Source organism: Glandiceps talaboti, chromosome 1, assembly GCF_964340395.1.
Source record: "Glandiceps talaboti chromosome 1, keGlaTala1.1, whole genome shotgun sequence".
Lineage (NCBI taxonomy): Eukaryota > Metazoa > Hemichordata > Enteropneusta > Spengelidae > Glandiceps > Glandiceps talaboti.
Window position 1 is genome coordinate 3,013,468 of NC_135549.1, and position 23,454 is coordinate 3,036,921.

A 23,454-nucleotide genomic window follows, 5' to 3' on the forward strand; every position below is an offset into this window, starting at 1 on the left:
AAGTTAAGATGGACACAGACTACAACCATAGTTATGGCAAGTCATTTAAGATCTCAGATCACCAAATACATGTAATATAGATGGACATTAAGACTACAACCCTAGTTTTGGCATGATATTTAAGATCTCTCAGATCACCAAATAATATAGATGGACACAGACTACAACCTTAGTTTTGGCAAATTAAGATAGACACAGACTACAACCTTAGTTTTGGTAAGATATTTAAGATCTCAGATCATCAAATACTAGTAATAATATAGATGGACACATCTTAGTTTTGGAAAGTTATTTAAGATAGGCACACTAAAACTATTGACTAGAGTCAGGACTTGTGGGCAATGGACATTGTAATTACATACACAATAGGGCAGTGTCTCTGATGATGACTTTGTTCAGACTATGCAAAGACACAAGCAAGATGAGTCTGCAGCATGTTGGGGTTTGTTGTATGTAGATTATGTGATGTGAGTGGAGGTGTAAGTGGTAACGATACTGTATAGGAACTAGACTCAGTGGAGGTGTAAATGGTAATGATACTGTATAGGAACTAGACTCAGTGGAGGTAACGATACTGTATAGGAACTACACTGTCAGTGGAGGTGTAAATGGTAATTATACTGTATAGGAACTAGACTGTCAGTGGAGGTGTAAATGGTAATTATACTGTATAGGAACTAGACTGTCAGTGGAGGTGTAAATGGTAATTATACTGTATAGGAACTAGACTGTCAGTGGAAGTGTAAATCGTTATACCATATAGGGACTAGACTACATACAACAAAGAATAATTTTAATAATTTTACATTCTGCAAACCAGAGTAGTTTTTCCACAGATGTAATAAAGAATAGTACATGTTGACTTGTGGTTCTATGATCATTGTATAGTATTATTTCTATAGTCATCACTCTGTTCATTAGAGATTCTAGATATTTTCACTGACTAATTTTGTAGTCACGGGTTTTTCAAAGGTGAAATTGGTGATTTGAACTGAGCAAAAGATTTCAGAAGCACAAGCACACACAATTGTGATTCAGGAGTAGACCACTGTTATTTCTGTTCAAATACCAGAATTGGCTTACACAGTCCAAGTATTCTAGCATGAAAATATCCTAAACTTTAGTTCTGCTTGGAAAAGATTTATTTAGAGACAAGAATTGATCTGAAGGTGATTTTGAAAATTGTGGCAATTTTGCTTTTCAGAAATTCTGAAAAAAGTTCCTCTTTTACTATTTCTACATGTTGATGCAATGCGAATAATGCAGACATTTTTCACATCAGTAGCAGACAAAAGATAATATCTGAAGTCACTCGATGTTTGTGTAATATAGGACTCATTTTATTAGTCATTCTGTTTAAAACAAAGTCAGCCATATTGAATGTTTCTCCATGATGTGGCAAATAGTAGGCTGGTTCTTTCAGTGGTTTACCAGAATACAGGGGTAAGTCTACTCATCCTATTGAAAACATGAAAGTGTAAAGTTATACACAAAGACATGGGGGCAAGAACCTTGTCAAGAAATCATGAAAACACAAGTCTTAGAGTCAAAACCATTCACAAATATCCAATAGAGTGGAAAAATTATTCATAAAACTCTACAGTCTTGGTTATATTACAGATCGGTGTAGATGTATGGTATATACAAGTATTTGTTTAACACAAGTACAGTGTGTTGTATGCTTTCTTAATGTGTTTATAAGTAGGATACCTGCCTATTTGTTGAGCAGCTTTCCACAATGCATGTACACCTATTGCAAATCTGGAGATATGTGCATGAAGCCCATAGACATGATGTGTGTATGGTGAAACACTTCACTGCACTTTCTGCTAATACTATTTCTATGAGCTCCATATGCATAGTCAGGTTTGTAATAGATGTATTCTAATGACCATGGACACAGACATGTCAGCATATAGCCTTGGTTTCCAGGCTATTGTTGACAACCACCAACATACATTTGTACGGCAAATATTATGGTATGTCCTTGGTACAGAATCAAACATTGCCATGTTGGACTTGTCGAGTTTAGCATCAATGTAGATATTGGTCTTGGATGAAAAGATGCACAAATCTAGTTTTAGCATACATATGTATACTGGGTATACGCTGAAAACACAACATCACTGTATTGTGTCACTTGCACTTAAAATCAGATTACAAACTCTGACAGACGAGTAACTGACATGTCTAAATCGGATTCTGATATTTAGAGTGCATAGCTGTCACTGCTACTTTCAGTTTGGTTTTGCTTTTAGAGAAAAAAACCTTTGCTTTTTTACAATGTCAAAGAAATATCAAACATCTGATTGGCAGTGCTGAGCACTTAATTTAAATGTCACAGAAGGCTGTAATAAACGTCTTGAAAACAAAATACACACCTTTCATAAGCCACAATTTCAGTAAAAATTTGGGTTCTATATATATATATGCTATGTCTTTCAGAATACAATTCTAGTGTCTGTCTTCCCATTGCTATGGCAGTGGTGTATTTAGAGGAAGAGGTCATTGAACTATAAGTCAAAACCAAATATATAATATCGGTCAAAAACATGAAGGGGAAATATGATTTCATTATGAGATGTCAGTTGGTCTAAGTTACAGATACATGTATCCTTAATTAACCAACCTTTACATTTAATATTGATATCGCTGCAAATTGCACTTTGCCTGTCCTACACAAATATTTATGTATAGAAGACAAATGTCCAATTTGAGCTAATAATGCCTGCCTACAAGTAACAACCTTTGCAATGATAAGAGAAAAACATTTTTGCTTTGCTTAGATGATAACAATTGGTTTTCTCCCAAGTCACCAAACAGTAAAGGATTGGGGGCGCCACAAGACATTGCTGTGTTTCAATGACACATCAAATTGGCTGATAGGGATACTGGTTCTAGCTTGGGTGCAATACTCTTTTTTTTCCACAATAGCACATCTTTGCCACTTAGATATTGCTTTTTGAAAACAAGCAAAACTAAAGATCAGATTTTTTTTTGTCTGTCGGGGTTGACTATACAGGGCTTTGTAATTGCCCAAGACACTTGCCACAGCAATGGAAACAGATGTCCTCACACCAAATAGTAATGTTGTCATATCATACAAAATATTTCAGAAAAAAATGTTATAATTTCATGAAGTTTGAGTAGTGAAAGAACTGCACAACTCAAGAAGGAAATAAAATCTACACAATCAGTCTTTTAGAAAGTTGTGAAGTAAATATCTCGTGAAAAAAAGGAGAGAGAGAAAGAACTGTACAAGAGATTATATTACCACTTTTGGAATGACGCTGTCTCAAGACTGACAGAAAAAGTCCATTTTTTTTTCAATATCTTAATTTTTAAACAACAGACAAAAAAAAGCATATTAGTTCTTTGAAATTAATTCTGAGCTATTTTCAAATTCAAAAAAAACAGTATACATGTACATGCAAACTCCCCTGTATTGACAAATATTCATTCAATGCTACTTAGAATAGAAGAGTGTGTAGTAAGTTATCTGTCTTGCATCTAGCATACACATGGTTGCCCTTTGGGAGGAATTACACAAGTTAGTGTAGTTGGATGTCTTTGTGGTCAAATATGTGGACTAAAATGCCAACACAAACTTTGGCTTTGAGATTGTTCTATGATTTCCTTTATTTTTTCAAGTATTTGTTTTTTTATCAGTTCCTGCATACAATTTACAAATCATTACTTTTAATTCTTGGTACCTGCAATATCATTTCATCTCCTGCTAGGTCATATTAGAACAAGAAGGCCGACTTATTGTCAAATACATCTACAGTATATGTAATGCATGTGTAGCATCAAGCAGAAGTCAATGTGTCGACCAAGAAATTGAACGTTTCTTATTTTAACAGTGAGAGAGATTATGTTGTTTTCAAATATCCTTCTAGTGCAGGTAGGAAAATTGTGGTCTGGATGATAACTTTTCAATTCCCAGTGACTCCCTGTGGTCATTGCCCTCTGACCTTTATCCTTTGACCTTACTTGAAAGATGCAAAACAGAGAACTTTGTCTAGACTATATTACTGGATGTTTAGAGCATGCAGTTTGCTATTCTAGGATATGCTATGTATAAGAAGAAGATAACAAAATGATTCATACACCAACTAAAGTACAGATTCAAGCAGAACATGACAAACATACACAAGTCAACATTTACAGAGAAAAGGTAAACAATTTCTATGGGCCTTTGCCTCAAGTTCCTATTTTTGTCAGGAACCAATTTAACTATTATTGCACTGAAACATGATCTCTCTAACAAATACACATCACTTTCTTGGACCAAATTATCAACAATCAGAAGTAGTACTTGAGAATTAATTGATCTAGGAGCATTACTACATGTTACTAGTCAAATCAAAGGACAACAGGTAAGACCAAGTTACAGATACTTCAAATATTCTGTTGAATTCAAAGGTAAGTAAGAAATAAAAATTTGTGAAATTCTACAGAGTGTGTGCCAGTAATATGCACCTTGATGCTGACTTCTAAATAAAGCATGTTGATCATTGTTCTGACTTAAAAATTGAAGTATAATGAACCCCTTGATTGCTGGCACATCACAAGCTCTATGTCTAAATATGGGCAATGCCAAGACTTCCATATTTAAATCAGTTGAGAAGCATCATCTCCATATATGGACATAACCATTGGTATCCATATTTTGAGATGATGAACACTAGACCTAAACTTGGACAGGTTCCAACTGTGATATGAAGGCCACCATGTTCATATTTGGACATGATGTAATGCCCATATTTAGACATTCAGTAGTGACCATATAGACTTCTCATACTGACATTTGCAACACTGTCCACCCTTAGATACCATATGCATGCAATATGTCCATAATTTTATGAGCAGCATTATGGTACAAATTCATTTACCACATAAGAAATCAATGTGACGGTTTCTGAATAGATACATTCTAGCCCAGGATACAACAGCACTATGATTCAGTAAGGCAATTTTTCATGTCAAAATAAAACTGTGTTCCCTAAAAAGAGCATCAACACTGCATTCTGGAATAAAATGTATCGGATAGTAAATGTTGTGCATGTTGCCAATAATTATTTCAGCATTCTAGGTGTAGGGAGTTAAATGTATGTAACCATCTTGTAATGTTTGCTAATATTATCACCTTATTAACATCAACACGATGTCATGTGATGTCAAAGTTCCAAAGGATGGCATTAACCAGTAGAATGAAAATTTGTTTTTTAGAATTTCACTGGCACCATCACAAATATGGTCATCTGCAAAGCAAGATCTGTTTACATCATGGCACAATCACATTCAACAGAAATGGTAACTTTATGCAATTTTTTTTTTCAGTCAGAACAGCATTTAATAAACCTGACCCTTTCTGGGGTGTGGGGGTGTGGATGTTACCAAGTGTCTTATAGCAAGTCAAACTCTGTACGGTACCCACTGTTAATGCAATGTTTATAGAAATACAATTCTAAAATCCTCATTAACTGCAAATTGGCATTTCTTTTCTTGCCATATTCTGTAAAGCATAAATGCAAAGAAGTTTTTAAATGAGTAAAGGCCCATATCACTTTGATACTGTATTCTAGGAGGGCGTCTGTTACTTTGTGATTGCAATTTGTCCTCTATCAAATCTAGTGCTTGATGTGGGGCAAAATAGTATTTATCTATGGTTATAAGTATTATTCTGGTATTCAAATTTACTGATAACCTCTTGTTATGAATAGTTTTATAAGGCCTCACAATATGTACTGCATACAATAATGAGGGTCTGGCTCCCTAGGTAGCCCATTCATAACAAAAGCAAAATACTAGATGGTTACAGACACTTGTGTGCTAGGACCCATAATTGAACACAACACAGCAAGGGCAAACATATTTTCATGCTTGGACTCCACTTTTCTGTTCAAGTAAATATATTTCTCAAATCTTTTTTTTTTCTTGGAACTTTTCGGCATTTAAAAATTTTTCACTGAAAATACTGTAAATATCCATAGAAACACCTGTTAAGTCAATTTTTGACTTACTGACTGACTGACTGACTGACTGACTGACGGTTTCTAGGGAGACACTTAAAACAATCTACTCTTGATTCCTTTGAGATTGTCCACCAGATATCCCAACACACCAGCTTCTGATCCATATCCATTCTTAAGGCCTACCACTTCCCCATACATAGTGATAAACGCTGTCCGTACGCTACTCAGTTTTTCATGGCGAGACGACTCTTCAGGAGCACTAAGGAATGAGAAATGCACAGTTGCTCAGAAACAATGTTTATTTTACCTTTGAATAATTCATAAAACCATTACAGTCCCTGGTTTGATTTTGGGCAAAACTGAAGAACAATCGGCTTAGACAATATTCAATTTTCCAGCTCAGCTCAGCCCAGCTCAGCAACTCATGATTTAGCCAGTCAATCAATGAAATCATTTTGAGGGCAAAACTAAAGAATGTACATAATATTTTATTTTTTTATGTGCATCCCACTATATTTAACTCTTGTCCAAAATGAAGGAAACTGTGACATCAGGATTAGAGATATTTGAGTATAAAAGGAACTATTGGAAGGTTTGTTTTTATCATATGCAGAATCACTGTGTCCTGTAAGTGTGTCAACTGTTGACCTGTGTGACACAAGTGTGGTATTTTTGATATTTTGTTACTAATATTGTCAGATTAACAGAAAACTTCATATTCCACTTTTTATCAAACCTAGAGAGACAATGAACAGTTAACTTACAATTTCACACAGCATACAATGGGTGAAGGTACAAAGTATCTTACCACAAAGCAGTTGTTTTCAACTTCAAATATCAAAAGCAATAATTGTATCCCAAATCTGGTTCACTTACTGTACAATGATGTTGTCACTGTTTGACAATATAACATATTGTGACACCAGCTTACCTTGAGCTGTGATTGGCTACTGAACTACTACCACCACTACTACCATTGCTACTACCAATGATAACGATGACATCATCTTACCTTGAGCTGTGATTGGCTACTGAACTACTACCACCACTACTACCATTGCTACTACCAATGATAACGATGACATCATCTTACCTTGAGCTGTGATTGGCTACTGAACTACTACCACCACTACTACCATTGCTACTACCACTATCTGTAGTACAACTACACGATGACGATGTGAAATCCTTACAGCTTCCATTCTTGGAGATCATCTGCCAACTAAAGTAACAGACAAGTAGTGATGTACTGTAAGTCATGTCAAGATCATAATTTTACACTACCAGTTCACAGACATAGTTTGTTGGATATCATATCTTCACTTAAAATTCAGGTAAAAGCTGGAGGTCACACCTATAAGAGTCTGCTATGATTGCAAATATTCATCACAACAAGAAGGTATTAAGAAATGAACAAAGGGTATATCTTTTAACATTTTCTGTACATAATATCACTTTGGTCACAATGCATTACATCAAATATACATCCATTTAAATCTTTAAGACTGGAACATGACAATAAATGTTGGAGAATATGACAGATTTCCTACCATCTAAGATCCATAAAATCTTTATACGTTTTTCTTTCAAATTACGTAAAATTGACTCTTACCTGCCACAATCAGATGATGCAGCTGATTTACAATTGGTCTGCAATGAATAAAGAAATACAACTGAGAAAAAAGGCAACGATTTATGATTTGCAGAAAGAAACTACACACTGGTTAAATGCTACTGCAAAATTTCTTCTAAAAGTCTCCACCATAAAGGTCAGAGTGCCAACAACTATCTACTGGTACAAGAATTGGGTAAATATATTTGATAATGTGAAATGAGATGACAAAAGAAATAGAGCTCACAGTATCATGTGTATTTATGTCAACTGATATTGTGCAACTAGAGGGAGATATACACCTTACATAGATATACACAAAATATTAAATGTCAAACTACTGTGCTCAGTGCAGTGTTCAAATTTTAGACTAAATGTACTGAATATAAAATAAAAGTTAAAGTATCTGTATTACACTTACTGCATCTGTTGAACATTTCCTGTGTGTTTTTGGTACTGCCATTGGACTAGTTCCCAGTCTATCCCCTGGACTGTTAACACCAGTGGCATTAGCATTAGAGTTATTGTTGAATGGTTTGTAGATAACAGAACTTGTACTTGTACTGCTAGACACAAAACTGAAATAAGAAATACCACCAATAGTGTTTTACAACTTACTTAAAAATTGCAAATTACAAATTATTCCACAGTGTAATCATTATTATAGCTATTGCAAGGAATCTAAGACAAACTCAATTTATTGGATACAGTACATTAGTGTTGGTGACTATTTGTAAATTTGGAAGCAATATTCACATGGTGTACAGAGTTTTGTCAGTATTGCTACAGTGGAATTCATATTTTTATAAAAATCAAATGATGGATATTACGTTATAAAATCATACATGCTTGCATTTCAGGACCTCAACTATGCATTGTAATATTCAAATACTATACAGGAAATTACGTGAAATGAGAACTTGTGCAGTTTAAGTTTTTTTTTTTTATCAAACATGGACTGAAAATAAGATAAATTACAAACTGGGGTTGATTAATGATAACTGTTTTGTTTGTGATAACTGTACAAGTTTGGTTATTATTCAAGTATTGGTACGAGTTTGACAGGTGTAGGCATTCAGTATGCAAGGTTTGACTAACATTGCTATAAATGTACATATACAGTTGTAACAAAATGTAACAGCCACATTTCCTTTTAAGGGTGCATATAACACGTAAATGTACCTCTGCTTGTTGGTAATATTTTTGTCTTGTCAGACAATAAAATGTAGCAGCTTAGTAGTGAAATGTTGTTGATCCACAAGAAGTTCTGTTTCAGATTTATCCAGATTTTTCCAACTTCTATTTTTTTATGTACAAAGAAATAACCCCACCCCCACCGCCACCCCAGTCCCCAGTAGCAAGAGGATTAAGTGGTTTCTATTGTCATAAGTAGAACATTAATGGCAGTTTCTTCTACATTAGACATATCAAGGTGTACCCACCTGTTTTCATTCTGTTGATCATCTTCATCTGGTTTCTCCAAGACATTAAATACAATAGGTGAACTATTACTGCTAACACTGGTGATACTACTAGCACTGTTAAGACTAGTTGTACTACCACAACGTTGTCGGTTTATGTCTTCTGAATCTACAACATCAAAACAAACATTTCATAGTGTATACTCCTGCCACTGTGACTCGTATGCTAAAGTCCCATAAATCTGATATGCTAAAATGATACAATGGAAATGTCTCTATGGTTTGGATGAACATTGCGAGGCTTGAAGCTTGGGTTATCAAACTGGTTAACAAATCTATGTTTTTTATATTGTTTAGTTCTCTGTTAAACATATATACTTACAGTTAAACATTTTACCTTGAATGCCAGTGTGTTGGCTATACAACCCATGTCATCTATGTATGTACTTTTTTATAGTGGTACAGCAGAGGCTGACTGTATCATCCAGTAAACTGGTCAAACAAGAGTATATGAAAGTACCACACTTGCCCTCTTCCTTCCATTCTACAACCCAATTCCTCACAGCACAACTCTACATGAGTATCCACACATACTTACCAAGCAGTACCATTTGATCAAATTGGCCATCAGAATCATATCTGTTAATAGTTCTGGTGAAAAATGAAAAATAAAGTCACTTTAATATAACATGTTTGTTTCTACAACATTCCCAGCATGAATTATAATGAATCAATTTATCGTTGGCCAACTACAGTTTTTGAATACATTGTCATTGAGTACACCTTGATATATGTCATTATCTGTTGATCAGTATATTGTGTATGTATATATAAACTCAGTATATGTAATATGTCTATACTGGAGTAAACATAATTGATATCAACACCTTGTAACATCTGTTGATCAGTATTATATTGTTGACATTAAATTAAGCTGTCTTTGGAAATGACTTGATGTTGTTATTTCTACTGCACAAATTGTAGCTAAACATATAAATTCTTTTTGTTCTGTACGGTATGTTTATGTCTATTGGTTTTAACATTCACATTTTTGAATACTTTAGAGCAAAATAAAAGCATTGCATGACATTAATACTATATGTATAGTGACTAGTTCTACACTTGTGTAATTCAGACATACAGTTACACTTTTTATTTTTCACCAACTAAACACTCACCTGTGGTTTTGGTGATTAACAGAATATTCATCTGAAACTATGTCTTTCAGGAAATTGAAGCAGAAAAAGAAAATCTGTAGGATAAAAAGAGAAAAACATGTGAGCATACATTTTGTACCTAGAAATATTGAAGTGACTTTTAATGCTAATTTCAAATTTTAGTTCATATTGAGAAAAACAGATTAAATTTGAAGTAACTTGAATAAACAGAACTCAATTGGGTTCAATGTTTTGAGATATTTGCAATGGGTTTAAATATTATTTATCATTCAGATCAGGGCAATACAAGACCTAGTTGGAGAAAGAAAAGGCTACACACATAGTACATACATATATGTACCACATGTAATGCAAGGTAAGTGTATCTAGTTGTGTATGTACATATACATGTGTGCTCAGTAAACCTATATCTGGTATGATCAGCTGATAAACGTAACCAAAGTACCTACCTCTTCTCCTTTGACAAGTCTATCACTTAAATGATGTCTGAAAAGAAACAACAAAGAGTAAATGAAAAACAGGATCATTTTTCTGACATTTTATCAATACAATTATGGACTGATGTTTAAATGTTCATATCATACTAGTAGTAATAGCATGACAATAGACTGCCAACAACTACCTCCTATTGTCTGTCAATTGACATCAACTTATATCATTGAATTTGATGACAACTTACCCAAACAACAGCCAATCATATGCTATAGTTAGATACAGTATTTCAATGGCTGACAGCGACTGATGAATCTTGCCATCCTGTGTAAACAACAACAAAAACATAATCATGTGATTATAAACAACAAATCTCATCTATTTCAAACATCATGATATGTCAATACAGGATCTTGACAAATTTTGTCCTGTTCAAGGCCAAATGATGTCACAGGTCAACAATATTTGTAATAAAGCACGAAAAGCATTAATGTCTTGGGGTTTGTCTGTGCTTAGATTTGATCAGGAATGTGTACCAAAATGAGTACTGTAGTGAAAACTGATATTTCTGATCTGTACAGCCTTCTTGTAAAGACTTACTACATTGGTGCTGTGATCATTTCATGCTGGTAAGGCATGGCTAGATAAATCTATCATAATTTAGAACATAGACTAATACAGGTAGTCAGTATTTTATTTCTATTCCAGAATCAAGTATTGAAAACACACTTACAGCCCACAGTGACAGTCTCAATATGGATACAAAGAGAGGAGTCCTGTCCCAGCCTGAGATACAGTGAACCAAAAGACCTGATTTTTCTTCTGTAAACAGAATGGGCAAAAATAATTCATGTTATCATTCAAATCTAACAGTGGTCTTATAAGATTTTCTTCTATGGAATACTGCATAATGATTATGACTGGTGCAGGAACACATTGCTGTGGTGTTTATTATTAGTACAGTTGGTGTTTGGTTTCACACCACATTATTACATGTATTGTTGCAATATTCATGGTTTCATAATTTCTACTTACAGAGTCAACAAATGTTTTTACAGTTGTTATCTTTGTTCTTTTTGAAATTGTAACAAAGTTGTGCCTTGTTTAATATCAGCACTTCATTATCAAGTTGATAAACTATGGTTACTGATAAGATATCTCTCAATGTTTTTCAGTTTTATCTAAATCATATTTGATTTCTTTAAAACCTTTTTCAAATCACGTCTCACAACTTTGTGATATAATACATTCTCTCACTTTGATATGTTTAATTTCTAACTTTATTTTAGAACATAGCAAACATCTGTTCACTTAACTTTCAGTTCCAGGTAACAAAACGTTGACACTATGAAAACCTCATGTAGGAAAGCTTTTAATAAATCACTATATACTACTTACCATCTCTTAAAAGGTGCAAAAGTAATTTTAAATAATTTTGTGTGATTGTGACTAAGTCCCAACTCTGTGAAAACAAAAGATATTAAAATGATAAATATTCAGTATATAAGCAGTATTATAATAATAATAATAATAATTATAATAATAATAATGTTGGTTTTTACATAGCACTTTCCCACTCTGTGTTCAAAGCGCTTTTACAATTATTACCCCTAGCACTGATCTATAGCAGCACATCAGCTAAGACCTAAGTTCAGTAATTAAGTTTTTCAAGCAACACTGACCTATTGAGTGACTTGGAATATTGACAACCACAAATTACAATCAAATTAACTACAGACATACATGAACAGCAGATAACTTTGGAGAAAAAGCTACAAGTATTTTCCAAAAACATACCTAGTATATAACAGATAATTGACACCATATGGAGTTTTCAATACAACTAACATAATGTTTTATTCCATGACAAAACATTGTTTTTTGAATAGCAAGTAAACCATAGATAGTGGAGGGGGAAAAGGCTGCCCCATCCACTGTCTATGGTTGGCCAAGTAACCCCATAAACTATGCCTATATAGCTCACAGCAATGGAAGTGATAGTTTGATAGTATAGGAATGCACAAATCACTTGACATCACAACGCATATACTATAGTGACCACACACAGATGTTGATAATGATTGAGCCTATGACCTTGACCGCAAGGTCCCTACACTCTCATCATAGTATATTGTTGACTGCACAGCTGTTAGTCATTGGATACATACAAGGTTTAACATTCTTGTACATGGTAACGTAAGCAAAGATGACCCCTCCCATAACTACACACCCAATACACACCCAATATCATTAACCGTTATCATCACGTCATATTTATGACTTTTTCTCTACGTTATTTTGACAATTATTATCAATACCCATTGATATCACAATTATTATTCTCATAAACTACAAAAACTTCCCTACAATACAAAACAAATATCATTACATGTATACCTATTGTTATCTGTTATCAAATTCTATTCATACTTATATACACTGAGGATGATTTCCAGACCACTATTCTATTTGACAATGATTAAAACCCATTGTTGGCAATAATTATTATACTCATAAACTACAATAACTTCCCTATGCTACACTACACTATACTGCACTATACTGCACTGCACTGCACCACACGATTTCTGTTGCCACCTGTTTTGTCACTTATTCATGTTTTTATTAGCTTTACAACTGAATCTATTTTCATCACACAAATATACATACATGTACATGAAATATTTTAAATTTATTCTGGTCAATTGTTCTTCATATGTGTGTTTTCTCATGACAGTAATACTATATCACAGCATCAGGTACTATAGATTACAGTCAAACCAAACAGAGGACTGTTTACTCAGTATGATAATTCATTTTACTTGAATGTATACCTTTGCATAATACATTTATATCAAGCTAGTGTACACAGTATCATGGCAGTGAGAGGCATAATGGGGGGGGGGGGGGGATAATACATTTAGTGAGTGCCATGGTGGCCATACAACACTTTTCACTACCACAACACACTACGAATAGCAACCTTTGAATTCCATTTTTTAGTCATACAGAAGATACCTGGGCCATAATACTATATTGTAATCTAGGAGTTAACGTCACTCATACTTAGAGATGTATCAAAAATGACATTCACCAGATTTTATGAATTTATTTGAAATAAAAGTTGAATTGAGAGACAGTCAAGAACTTATTCTCTGTGGTCCAATCTATCAAGATTAAAACTTTTTCACTAGGTTTGTATGGATGGAAAGCAAAGTGGGAAAAATATTGAATTGAGGAACTTACTCTGTATTTGGTCCAATCTATTCCCAGCTTCTCCATTTGACATCTCTGTGGTATCAACAAGTTGGCATCTACAAAACCCTGAAGACAAAAGTAAAGAAAGAGATTTTCTAATTGCTGGCATCACTGTCACATAGTTTTAATTATAATAGTGATATGTAAAGGTAGAAGAAAAGAAAACATTCAATTGTATGGGTCTTAGTACCATACTTGTCAAATACACTGTTGTACACATTCATTCTTACTACATGTACATGTCAGGATCAGTGTTTACATCTATGCAATTTGTGTTTTTAGTCATTCATTCTTATTACACATGTTAGGATCTGTGTTTATATCTATGCAATCTGTTTTTAGTTTGGTGAACTGTTGGCAGTTTACAATTTCCCTTCTTCAGATCAATAAAGTATTTCTTATTATCACTGCTGGCATTCATGATGTGATGCTTGAAATATCAAGGTCTATCAAAACTGGAAGCTGACACTGAATATACAGTACATACTAGTCTAAAATGAAACTGGATACAGGTCAGAGTTCATAGGTCATTGACTTCCTATGTGTTGTATCATCTGGTGGTATATCATGTGACATGAGAAACCACAACATGACTTACCTGACCCCAATCAAACACCAAACCTTCACCAATATATGAATTGTCTTTGTAATCTCGGAAGAATTCACATCCAGGATACGGCAATGACAGCAGACTGAAGTCACTATACCTATGTTCTTTGTCTGCTTTTTCTGATGATGTAACACTAGAAGAAAGAGATGACAAAAAAACAATACACCGTGTTCTTGAACTTATTTATTAAATTTGATGTGTGGGTGAATCTGAAAGACTAAATGATAACAATTTCACAGTTATCCACTAAAAGTCAGAACAGTCATTTTATTATCCTGGCCCTGCACTAAATATCTCTAATCCTACGGTGCCATTGTAGTTTTGGAACTCAAACATGGTGAAACTACCAAGAGACTGTTATGACTACAAAACATACACCTTGGGCCAAATGTTCTTTAGTCTTGCCCTAGACTGCATTGAGATTGAAGGATGCATATTTGTAGCACAGACTGAATCAGACAAACAAAACACATTTAGAAATAATTCTCAGTCTCATAGATATTGCGTTAGAAAGACAAATATCTCTATATGTGAAAACATTCTATAATCAGTTTCACATTCATTGCATAATTTCACCATGTTTTACACAAACCTACCAGACTAGCAAAATTCAACATGTCTAGTTGTTGAAGCTATAGATCTGGCTACAGATGTTTAACGGATTACTCTTTTACATAATATAACAACATGTTCATTTGTTATGTCTATTCTGACACAACAGAAACATAAAATAACCTCCTATTACTAAGTGATTACACATTATAACCAAAAAAGGCAGTGAGATTATTTTATTAACTTGCCTAAGAGCTTTTTTTATTTAATAAAACATTATTTTGGTACTGGAAATATTGATAAAATCACTGCCATTCTTCAAGTTCTGATCCTCACAATATCTACACTGCATCACCCCATTGTTGTTGGACTATGAACTTTGATAAACCTTCTGTCAAAGTACATGCAGTCTAATATCTCTCATTCAATGTTATGGTCTCTTAATAATTTTTCTCAGGGTTTACATCACACTGGGTTAACAACATATTATTGCACCCACTACTTGACAGTCTCGCCTGGCTCTTTATAACAAAGTAATCTGTTATTTGGTTAAAGGGTAATCACTTCTTGTGTATGTGATAATTGGTGACCACAAAACAATTCAATGCATTTCACTGTATTTCTATCAATACTACATATAACTGTCATTATGCTTCCTTGATTACAAGTGCATGTCAGTTGGTTATATTATATATTATATTTTGCAATATTTTCACACACCCACTTGGAATTACAAAGTTAGCATTTCGTTAGAAATTCACACCAAATTTTGTACCACGTTGAGAAGTGAAAATGTGATATACTTCCAAATAGATATGAAACCAATACCATACACATACACATACATGTATGAAAACCATACTATGACATAACCCCATCATGCACAAGTTTTGCATATTTGCATGAATGCTTGCAGTGTTCTCTGTCCCCATACTTTCACAAGCGTAGCGAGTGAAAATGCAGCAGTAAACACTGCAAGCACCAGTGCAAATACCCCTGAGTACCCACACTGGAACTCACATGGCATGGGGGATTCTGTTATTATTACATATGTTTATCTGAAATGGCAAATTGTGCAAGTAATCTCTGGTACATATGTAATAATACTCATTCAAGCTAAGTAGTCTATGATGAAATCTTTCATTATTGTATCAGGATGGCAAGTCAGCTAATATATTGTTTCCACAAAGTTGCAATGTTATAGGACATAATTTATTAATATGGAAATCAACAATTGATGACATCAATAGAGAGGTTACATGTCATTTTGTGCTCCAAAGAATAAGCTTGAACCAATACGAGTGTAAACTATACTTACTTCATACCAAATTTGACTTTCTTTTGTTCCATCATGAGATCACAGATATATGACACTGATAGGGTCTTTAACAGCTTGATGTCTTGACCACGAATTCTGTCAAACAACTGCCAGTCGCTGCAACCAAGAAATCAAACCCAATATTTAACATTATCTTTGACTTTTAATCATAACTACACCCATTTATATTACAACCAAAAACAAGTAAATTCTCATATATCAGGTTGTATCCATACAAAACCCATTTCAGTATTTATATGGTTCCATTATTAATATGGTTCGATTTCAAATATTAATATACTTTTTGTGTGGATAGAGATTAATATCCATGGTTTCACCTCAAACCATGTTATTTAAACCTCAAACTGTCCTCAAACCCCAACCCCCTGCGACAACACAATTGAACTCCTCAATCCATCTCTCGAGAATGTGTTAATTTTTTGCCACCTGCGGAGATCAACTACCGTAGATTTCCCAGACAAACAAGAGAGAGATTAATTTGTAATTTCCACATAATTATGAGTAAACTTTTAATTCTTGTTCATGACCACCAATATTTTACTAGGTCAATCTAGTATGAGCACTTATTAACTTTTACTCTATAATCAATTAGTACTTAATAGAATGGCTATAACACTATAAAGGTGTGTTGGAAAAATGATGTGTTTTGCAAGATTTCCATATGTTATGTCTCCTTTACAAGATCTACAGTTTTAGTTTTAGGTAATAATTACAGTATACCCAAGATAGATTACATCGTACATTAAGACATACCTGCATAATACAGGTTGTATTAAATCAGTGCTAATGAGTATAATTATTTACCAGTAGATTAAAGTACATGTATGGTATCCAGTGATACAGAGGTATGTATAGGGGTGGTTGATTATACCAGCACCAGCATACATGACAAGGGGTACTACTGAAGTGGCAGTTTTGTCTCTTTGCTGTCATTAGTGTCTGATTCAGTGAAATACCACAGTTGTTAGAATGAGACTATGCTCTAATTCAACTTAGACCATGGCTACACAGACTGTACTACCTTGTGATCTAACAATATCCCTCTTTCTGAAGATTGCAGAACAGTGGAATAACTGTTCAATCAATATGCATTTGCATTTATACTTTGGCATTATGGGTGCTAAAAAAAGGAGTACTTATAGACATTGTGACATAATCCTAATTTTATGTTGTTAAACCACTCAGGGAAACTGTGCTACACATACCCCCATTATTTTTTAACATCTAGAACAATGATTTATCAAAGAGTTTATGACATGTCAATAGATGACTAATTCCCAACTCTGCTCTGTGAACAAACAAGGCTACACAATCCTCTTGCAAATTCTGAGCACCATCTTACAGTAATAAATTGACAATTATACTCCAAACGCTTTCATTTGATGTCCAAAGGGTACCAAATATGACAACTGGATACATGTTGCTCTTCCATTCCTTGTATCTGATTCTAAACAACAACTACAGAAGGTACTACTGTCTTGGAGTTCATTTTGAAAAACATTCATCTTTCATTTACCAGCCCAATTGCTAGCAGTAGATGTATCAAGTATTTTCTAAGAAGAATATATATCTGATCTGTTTGAAATTATACAAAACATCCAAAATGGGCTGGAAATATGAGTAATGTCTTTTACCTGCCAGATGATGGATTTGGTAAAGAATCATTGTCAGAATCAGGAACTTCATCTTGTGGTACACCATTGCCACCTGTTACAAAGTTGATAATAAATGTAAGATAAGAAAACCAACATAAATAATAGTTTAGTGACACAAAACAACATTAATACAATAGGAGGTCTGATTTTATTTTCCTTGCAAAGATTTGTTTATGTTTCTCCCTTATTTTCACATATCTAAAAACTTTTTCAGAGGAAGTCCAAGTAAAAGATAGTGGCAATAGCAGAATTGGGGGTTTACATGTAATGAATACATGTTAAGGACAGTACTTGCTGTTATGGATTCCTCCTACAAGATCAAATCAACTCGGCTAAATCACATTAAATTCAGTGAAAATTCATCAAATCTCATCAAATCAAACCATACCAAATTCTGTCAAATCTCATCAAATCAAATCAAATTACATGTAAACCAAATGAAGTCTAATCATTCTATATCTGTCAATTTAAAATCAATATTAAATCATACCAAATTGAATGAAATCAAATCGTGTGAAATCTACATTGTACCCACATCACTATGTTTAGAGTAGCCATTGTAATGATAGATTTTCTGGCATTCAAATCAAACAAAAGCAAGCCAGACAGAGAAAGATGGTATTCATTAACATTCCATAATCCTATCTCCTTACCTGTGAAAAAGTAGTCGTAGCCTGATCGGCCATAAATCTCAGCTCCAGAAGACAGTGTGGATGATCTGCATATATGCTAATTAAGCAAACAAAATGTTACAATAGAGTAACATTAGCTAGTGTGATGATCTGCATATATGCTAATTAAACAAACAAAATGTTACAACAGAGTAACATTATATTAGTTAGTGTAAGGATATGCATACATATGCTAATTAGGCAAACAAAATGTCTGAAATAGTTTGATGAATAGATTCTCAAAAGAGGAATTAACTCTTAGCAAAAAAAAAAGGAGAACAATGGGAAAGTATGTCAGACATTGTAAAGGGTTCATGCATAAATACATACTTGTATACATTATAGTGTGTTCTCTCTTACCAGGGTCATTGAAGGTCATGTACTTTGTATGATGAATAAGCAGTTTTCAATGTTGTTGCCTGTCCTCATTAGAGTCAACAACAATTTAAAATGTCAAACCTATTATGATTATTTACATAACAATCATGCCAGACTACAATCTAAATTGATACTTATAAATGTCACCAATTTGCATTTGCATGTTTTCTTATCTATTAATGTCCATGGTACTTGATTTAATTTGAATGCAACAATAATGAAATCTATGTATTGGGTGTGATCTCTAACAAATAAGTCTTAGGGATGTGCATTTTAGATTTAGAATTCCTAGTTGTATGGAGAGGTAAAAGATAATATGTATTTTGCTTTCCATATCAGATTAAATCTGTCACTAGCCACCATGATATTATCGTATCGAATTGTTTGATTGTTATTAAGGTAATAATCAGAATGTGTTTCATGCCAAAATGTTCTGTACAAATGCTTCAGTGGACTGAATTCATTTAAGTCACTTTGATTGATGTAATTCCACATCTGACACATGTGTTGCCACACCTCCCCTTATCAATACTGTAATGGTATGAAATGGCACAGGTACGTGACACTATACATCATTTAACTTCCAAAACAGAGCCAAATATAGGGTTTACAACACAGCATAGCTATGCACAACACTGCAGAGTGAAACTTGGCAAATGTTCAAAGTCAATAAAGCATATCTCTAAACTGTATGACTCAGCCAGATAACAAAATACAAGCAGCCAATGTGGGCATGAAAAGACAACTGTGTCAAAGTTCACTTCTGGGGTCATCTGCAGGTCAATGCAGTACTGTCATGGGTAGACACGATTTCCTGCAATGTCAGCTGGGTCACTTATAATGAATAGGTGTTCTCCTTTCATTTTCATATGATAGAAAAGAGTAGAAAAGTGACAAGTTGATGTGATAAAGGGAAATGTGACTACAATAGATATCCAAATGTGTAGCATGACATCACTTTCAGTGTCTGTCAGTGAGAAATGATCCTACTTCTTCAGTAGTCTAATAATTTGTGCATGACTTACCTTTCCTTCGTACAGTATGACTGGCATCACAAACCGTGACCGGCATCTTGCAAACCGTGATTTTGTAATCAGATCTTGGATTTTGGGAAGGTCATACAGACTTTCAACACTGTAAATGCAATGGGCAACACCAAAACAATCACTTGACAATGTATTTTCAAAAATCTAAATTCTAGTACTTTACAATAAGATGATGCATTGACTGAGAACAGTTGTGTTATGGCAAAAAACAATTATTCTAGACGGGAAACAATTTAGTATCTTACAAATTCCTACAGCACTACTTGGCAAAAATCGTAATTTCACAAGTGTGCTAAGTCTGGATAAAGTATCCATGCTAACAACATAAAGTAAATATTAGGTTACACTTCACAACTAAAAACATTGTTTCCTTGCTCAGAATCATACAATGTATTTTGTATTAGTCCTCAGAGCGAAATTAATTTACCAAGTATATTTCAACTATATTACTCAGCCTACTTTAGCTGTTATTGTATACACCCATCACTTGTTGACTTGGACAAGGAGATGGAAATACCAATATACAACATCCTCCTGTAGTCCTATGATAAGTCTGTCTGTATGTTACTAACTGAACCCTATTATAACAACAGCTGAGGGATTTAACTGAAATATACTAGGTAATTTATTTATGTTTTTAGTAGCCTACCAGTTGTCTTGAAGGACTAACACTACTACACTATTTCAGCTATCCTTAATGTAGCCTACCTGTAGACTTGAAGGACTAACACTACTACACTATTTCAGCTATCCTAACTGTAGCCTACCTGTAGTCTTGAAGGACTAACACTACTACACTATTTCAGCTATCCTAACTGTAGCCTACCTGCCGTCTTGAAGGACTAACACTACTACAATATTTCAGCTATCTTAACTGTAGCCTACCTGCTGTCTTAAAGTTTATTTATTTTCTAAAGCGCCTTTTCTATTTATTAATATTCAAAAGCGCTGAAAGCGCTGTCTTGAAGGACTATCACTACTACAATATTTCAGCTATCATAAATGTAGCCTACCTGTACACTTGAAGGACTAACACTACTACACTATTTCAGCTTTCATAATTGACATTTAGATTTTTTGAATTTGGATGAGTGAAAATTTAAAAAAAAATCAAAATGTCAGTTAGGATAGCTGAATAGTGTAGTAGTGTTAGTCATTCAAGGCAACATATACAAAATGTACACTACCTTTAGTTTAGTTCTGAACTAGTGCAAAATAGTTTACACTTTGACAAAGATAAGCAGACCTTTGATCATTTTTGATGACTCATAATAAATATGTAAATGACCCACTAAATCAACCCTGGATGTGGTGGTAGCCAAGTTATGAATACAATTAATATTGAATTATAACACCTGTTAAACAGAACCATGGACATTTTTCTGTTCACTGTGACCTTCCCCTTTGTTTTCATTTCTTTCCTTTTAATTTAAAATGTGACAAACTTACTGGTCTGGTGGATGGCCAACAGGTAATGCATATTCGAGTAGTATAAGTTTGGATGGATAATGGTTACAGAGTTCACCACTACTATTGTGAATAACCTGCAGAAAAAACATACATGTAGTTTGAGAAAAACACAAGCTTTATGCACATTATGTAAACTCAGAAAACAAACGACAGAACCTCTGAAGTACAGACAGACATTGGACAAAAAAGTGACAAGTTTCAGAATAATGCAGAGCAATTGATCATTATTTCTCATGACAATAAATATACCACAGAGGATACATAATGTAATGACTTAGATGGCACTGCGGTGACAGTGTAAACAGCAGAGATGTCACTGTGTCATCATTTGTGAATCAAAATCCCCTTGACTGGAAATAGAATTAGTATGTCACTAATTCATGTAATTGAAAGTGAAACTCCATATTGGAATATTGACTGTAAGTGTAACTGTTTCCCAGTAAAAGGTTTCATACATATCACCCTACTCATTTCTAGTTTTTGAGTCACAACATTGCCCTCGAACAATAAATGTATTGTCATCTTAGGTGATCTGTAATGATCAGTTAATTGTGGATGGTTTAAAAACCTAAGGCTAAAGTGTAATGGAAGCAAATACTGAATTCAACATGAAAGAATACATTATGATGTCGAGTTTAAAAAAGAGCTAAAATAATTCATTTATTCAGTCACATTTTTCATCAAAAAATAGGATGCAGAAAATATAACCATCCATGGTTTAAGGAGTATCACTATGTGTTAAATTTTATTATTTTGGCTAAGAATAGCTATACAACAGTATAATAGTGTCCTAAATAATAGGGGATTTCTATTAACACGTTTCTGGTGACAATTATGATCAGATCAGATCACATTACATTATGATTATGTACATGTGAATTTGAAACATTGGTAAGTTAGCAAATACTTTCAACAGATCAACGTATTTCGACCTAAATCAAAGTGGTATCTCTCTGCTCTACTTGGCATAGTTTTCGTAATGTGAAGTAAATATTGACATACCGAATACTTGTAATCTTTGGCAAACAAATGCAGACATCTTCTTTCCACTATCTCGAACTGAAAACAGAAACATTACGATTTACATTTAGATTTAATAATTGTTATTATCGAATTTATACTTAAATGTGTGCATGTAACAGTGGTCGAGAAGTTGAATAATACATATCTATATTTATGCGTTGATTTAAGATGCCAGGCAGGCGACAACATTGTATCACAACACTATCACGGTACAGTTACAGGTACCACTGCAGGTACAAATATCTCCTGGGACGTTGCGTTTAATAGTGCACGCCCACGTCAACGGATCTGTGTGGGTACACGTTCGCTCAACTGGCATTCACAAAATAAATTTTTCATGGCAGCTTGTTAATCACGGATAAATTTGAAGTTCACTCACCTTACTGTCTCTCTCACATGCTCTGTATCTGACTTTTGCGAACGACTCGATGAGATCTTTGACGTGACCTTCGTCCACGAGGCTGTCCGCAACAGCACTGGCAACCTGCGAGCCACTCATACAAGTATGCTAAACGGTATACACAATCAAAATAGAATGATTTCCCAGGAAATGAATCGCTACAATCGAATATTTATCCAAGCTTCAGTTATAGAAGAGCCGTAAAGTGATTAGCACTTAACGAACCATTGTCCATGTCGTTGATTTTTCGAGTAAATTTGATGGTAACACGACTCTATCCGTCCGTAGAAATTCTGTCATCGTTTATAACTTCCTGTTGAAAGACGGAACTTTAATCTGTAGTACATTGTTCGTCCTATTTCAGTTCAACAAATTGCATATTAACTTTTTCAAAATATCAAAATTGGAAAGTTATACAAATAAATAAACTG

General features: G+C 34.0%; 1 protein-coding gene across 1 annotated transcript; it reads right to left on the reverse strand.

Annotated features, from left to right (window-relative positions):
- Nucleotides 1–1,317: 1,317 nt before the first annotated feature.
- LOC144437940 (phosphatidylinositol-3,5-bisphosphate 3-phosphatase MTMR14-like) lies at nucleotides 1,318–23,331 on the reverse strand. Its single transcript, XM_078126977.1, has 20 exons — nucleotides 23,003–23,331; nucleotides 22,603–22,659; nucleotides 21,580–21,674; nucleotides 20,110–20,218; nucleotides 18,689–18,764; nucleotides 18,015–18,087; nucleotides 16,360–16,476; nucleotides 14,478–14,622; nucleotides 13,868–13,945; nucleotides 12,020–12,083; nucleotides 11,355–11,443; nucleotides 10,869–10,945; nucleotides 10,639–10,675; nucleotides 10,190–10,263; nucleotides 9,610–9,662; nucleotides 9,033–9,180; nucleotides 8,012–8,168; nucleotides 7,591–7,628; nucleotides 7,072–7,200; nucleotides 1,318–6,237 (listed from the first exon to the last, which is right to left on the reverse strand). The coding sequence occupies exons 1-20, from the start codon at nucleotides 23,120–23,122 to the stop codon at nucleotides 6,072–6,074; spliced, it is 1,902 nt and encodes a 633-aa protein (XP_077983103.1). The 5' UTR covers nucleotides 23,123–23,331; the 3' UTR covers nucleotides 1,318–6,071.
- Between the last annotated feature and the right edge of the window lie 123 nt (nucleotides 23,332–23,454).

What these genes read in the sequence shown, in the direction of transcription:
- LOC144437940 (XM_078126977.1), bottom strand. Translation starts at nt 23,122, where the DNA reads ATGAGTGGCTCGCAGGTTGCCAGTGCTGTTGCGGACAGCCTCGTGGAC. An exon ending in TAGATTGGACCAAATACAGA is followed by an intron (nt 12,084 to 13,867) that starts GTAAGTTCCTCA and finishes TTGTTTTCACAG; the next exon opens with AGTTGGGACTTAGTCACAAT. An exon ending in GTTAATCACCAAAACCACAG is followed by an intron (nt 9,663 to 10,189) that starts GTGAGTGTTTAG and finishes ATTTTTCACCAG; the next exon opens with AACTATTAACAGATATGATT.